The sequence below is a fragment of the Poecilia reticulata genome, linkage group LG17, assembly GCF_000633615.1.
Source record: "Poecilia reticulata strain Guanapo linkage group LG17, Guppy_female_1.0+MT, whole genome shotgun sequence".
Taxonomy (NCBI): Eukaryota; Metazoa; Chordata; class Actinopteri; order Cyprinodontiformes; family Poeciliidae; genus Poecilia; species Poecilia reticulata.
In genome coordinates, this window is record NC_024347.1 from 27,686,250 (window position 1) to 27,689,208 (window position 2,959).

General features: G+C 36.0%; 1 protein-coding gene across 1 annotated transcript in view; it reads right to left on the bottom strand.

Annotated features, from left to right (window-relative positions):
• Positions 1 to 297: 297 nt before the first annotated feature.
• rabggtb (Rab geranylgeranyltransferase subunit beta) overlaps positions 298 to 2,959 on the bottom strand; it is a 7,994-nt gene continuing 5,332 nt past the window's right edge. The window contains 2 exon segments of the mRNA XM_008434643.2: positions 298 to 1,820; positions 2,596 to 2,843. Of these exon segments, the coding sequence (XP_008432865.1) occupies positions 1,680 to 1,820; positions 2,596 to 2,843 (389 nt within the window). The 3' untranslated portion in view covers positions 298 to 1,679.

The window sequence follows — 2,959 nt, forward strand, 5'->3', positions numbered from 1 at the left end:
AAGAAAATGGATGGATGAATGGAATTAAATCTTAGATGAAATGATTCAATTTCACAGCTGAAAACTGCAAAATAAAAAAATCCTTCTAAGCTGTACATTTTATTAATGACTATTTGAATTATTTCAATTCAATCGGGGTAAAAAATATAGTTAGATGATCTTAAGAATAAAAAATAATTAATGGAAATAGTTTGGCTTTAGTCAGAAATCAGTGCAGATTTTATAAACTGTTGTGAAATATTCTGTAAACAAAGATTTTTTTAAAGGCATCAAATGAAGAAGTGAGAAACAAAAATATCTTTTTAATTGATTTTAATTTATTWAAACATAGTAACCCTTTTATAAACAAACTATTTCTATAGTAACTGTTAATTTAGCAAATCATAGTTTTTAGTTTGGATTCGGACATTAAAACACTGATGTTCGTTCATAAAGCTTTATAACAAAACACACTCAGCAGTTATTACTGACAGTGATTTACGGATGTGGAGCGAAACTGAAGAATCTGTTGAGTGAACATTTTCCTGCAGAGCGACAGRTTTCAATAAATACTGGAACATCAAACATAACATTTAGTTAAAATCAAAGCAGCTTCGCTCACGTTGGTGTGATGGAGACATAAAACGGTGTGCAGCGACTCCACAGACACGCTCTTACTTTAAATAGGCCGTTTCATTACTGAGCACAACAAACTGAATCTTCTGACATTTTTYCTTTTCCTGTAAAGAAACTCRAATTCTTTTATGRTGAAACTGGAAAACATTTTTGGTTTGGGGGGCAGAAACGAGAGCTGGAAMGATTAATCGATTATTTAAATAATCGTTATTGAAATAAATAATTGTGATTAATCTGYTATTGAGACAATTAATCATGATCRGTTGAATTGACTAATCACTATAAGTGATTGTTGGAATAATTGTGATTAAACTACCATTTAAATAAWCAATTAACTGTTAATAAATTCTGATCAATGATTTATAATGATTAAACACTTTAAAAATTCTGCAGAATGTGGCAGTTTTACTATCCGATTAATCGTCAGAACAATCGATTAATCGATAACTAAAATAATCGTTGCAGTCGTAGCAGAAGCCCCTCAAAATATGTTCACCATGTTTTAACATTTCAACCAAAAACTACAAAGTATTTATTGAGATTTTGTGTTTTAGATCGATACAAAGAAAGACATAATTGTGAAACTTKTAAATATTTTTCACAAATAAAAGCCTGAGAAGAGCAACATGTGGTGTTCAGGTCATCTTGACATCCATAACTAAACTCTAGCCTGATAAAAGGATGAATAACATCAACTTTGGACATTTTTAATTTGTTTATTTGTAAAAATGTAACATTTTCCTTCTACTTCACAAACTATGGAGTACTTCCAGTGGATCCATCACAAAAAAATCCCAATAAACTGCAGTGAAGTTTGTGGCTGCAATGCGAGGAAATGAGTGAAATTTCCAGGTTTTCCTCCTAAAAACGGCTTGAGAAACGAAGGAATGTCATTTTCTGACGGTTTCTTCCAAACACAGATGGATGAAAAGCAGAGCAGCGGTTCTCCATCTGCATCCAGGGAGCAGCTGTAGTGGTAATGACTCAGGCTGGGGGCGGAGCAGCGTTTCAGTTCATCGTGATGATGATGATGATGATGATGATGATGCGTTGGCTAAGGGGCGCTAGCTGAGGAGGTCGGGCTGCAGGCCGACCCTCTGCAGGACGTCCTCCGGCATACACAGGACGGGATTCACCGGCTTGATCGCCTCGTCGCCGAGGAGCGAGAGGCCCGCCACACCAAACAGAGTGTGGAACGGATCCACCTGCAGAGGAGGGGTCAAGAGGTCAAACCGCCGATGCACAATTAAATCCTTCAATGTTGATTATCAACAATGTCTTTCACTTTTTCAAGGTTTCAGCCGATTTTGATGGTTTGAGGAAACATAACATGCCCACCCAAACCCAAAATGGCTGTAAAATCTGTTAACTGGTGATTAACGTCACTGTGGAGGAGATTAGGACCAGTTCTGATCACATGACCAACAGATCAGCAATAAACTGTACCTGACTTTTCTACGAATAATCAAGCAAACACTAAATGAATGCTTTTGCATTTTAGACAATATTCATTTTCTTATTTAAAATGAATTTWGTTATTTACTTGAATTTTTGTATGCCTTTCTAATATTGTTTAAAAACATTTAAGTAGTTAAATAAAAAGATCTTCAAAATATGTCAATGTTCTTATTCAATTAATCAATCGTCAGAATAACTGATAGAATAATCAATTATTAAAATAATCACTAGTTGCAGCCCAAGTATTTAGTAAAACTGAACTAATTTGGTGTCTAGTTGCTGTTTATTCATGATTTAGTAGATAAATCTTTTTCTGAAGTTAGTTTTACTCTTTTCAATTGAAAAACTGCATTTTGTGTTTATTCAGGTTATTTTATGTGACAACAAAGTAAAAATAAAGAAGAAACCTTTAAAGGGGCAATGCTTTCAAAAGGTGCTGTATAAAACAGGAACATAAATTGAGAGCGTGAAGCTTCAGCAGCAGCATCATCATCATCAGCAGCAGGAAGTCGTTTTCCTCACCATGTCTCCCGGCCGGTCGGCGAATCCTCCCGTCTCCTCGTCCTGGCAGGCCAGGATGAAGCGCTGCAGCTTGGCTTTGTCGATCCAGTGAATCCTGCCGATGATTTTCAGAGACGCCAGGACCCACCAAGAGTAGCAAACGTCTGGAAGCTGAGAGAGACGGAGGTTTGTCTGAACGACCAGCTGTGATCGCAAACATCTGAGCTGAAACTTCGCTACAGGAAATATCATTTTAGATCAACACGCCTCTTGACTGATGCAGAGAAAAAGTCGATAAAGAGAGTTAAGGTTCTTCAGTGGCTCCGTTTTTGGTCTTAAACAGGGAAAAATATTTTTAAGTTTGTTCATTTTTAACATTTTTTTT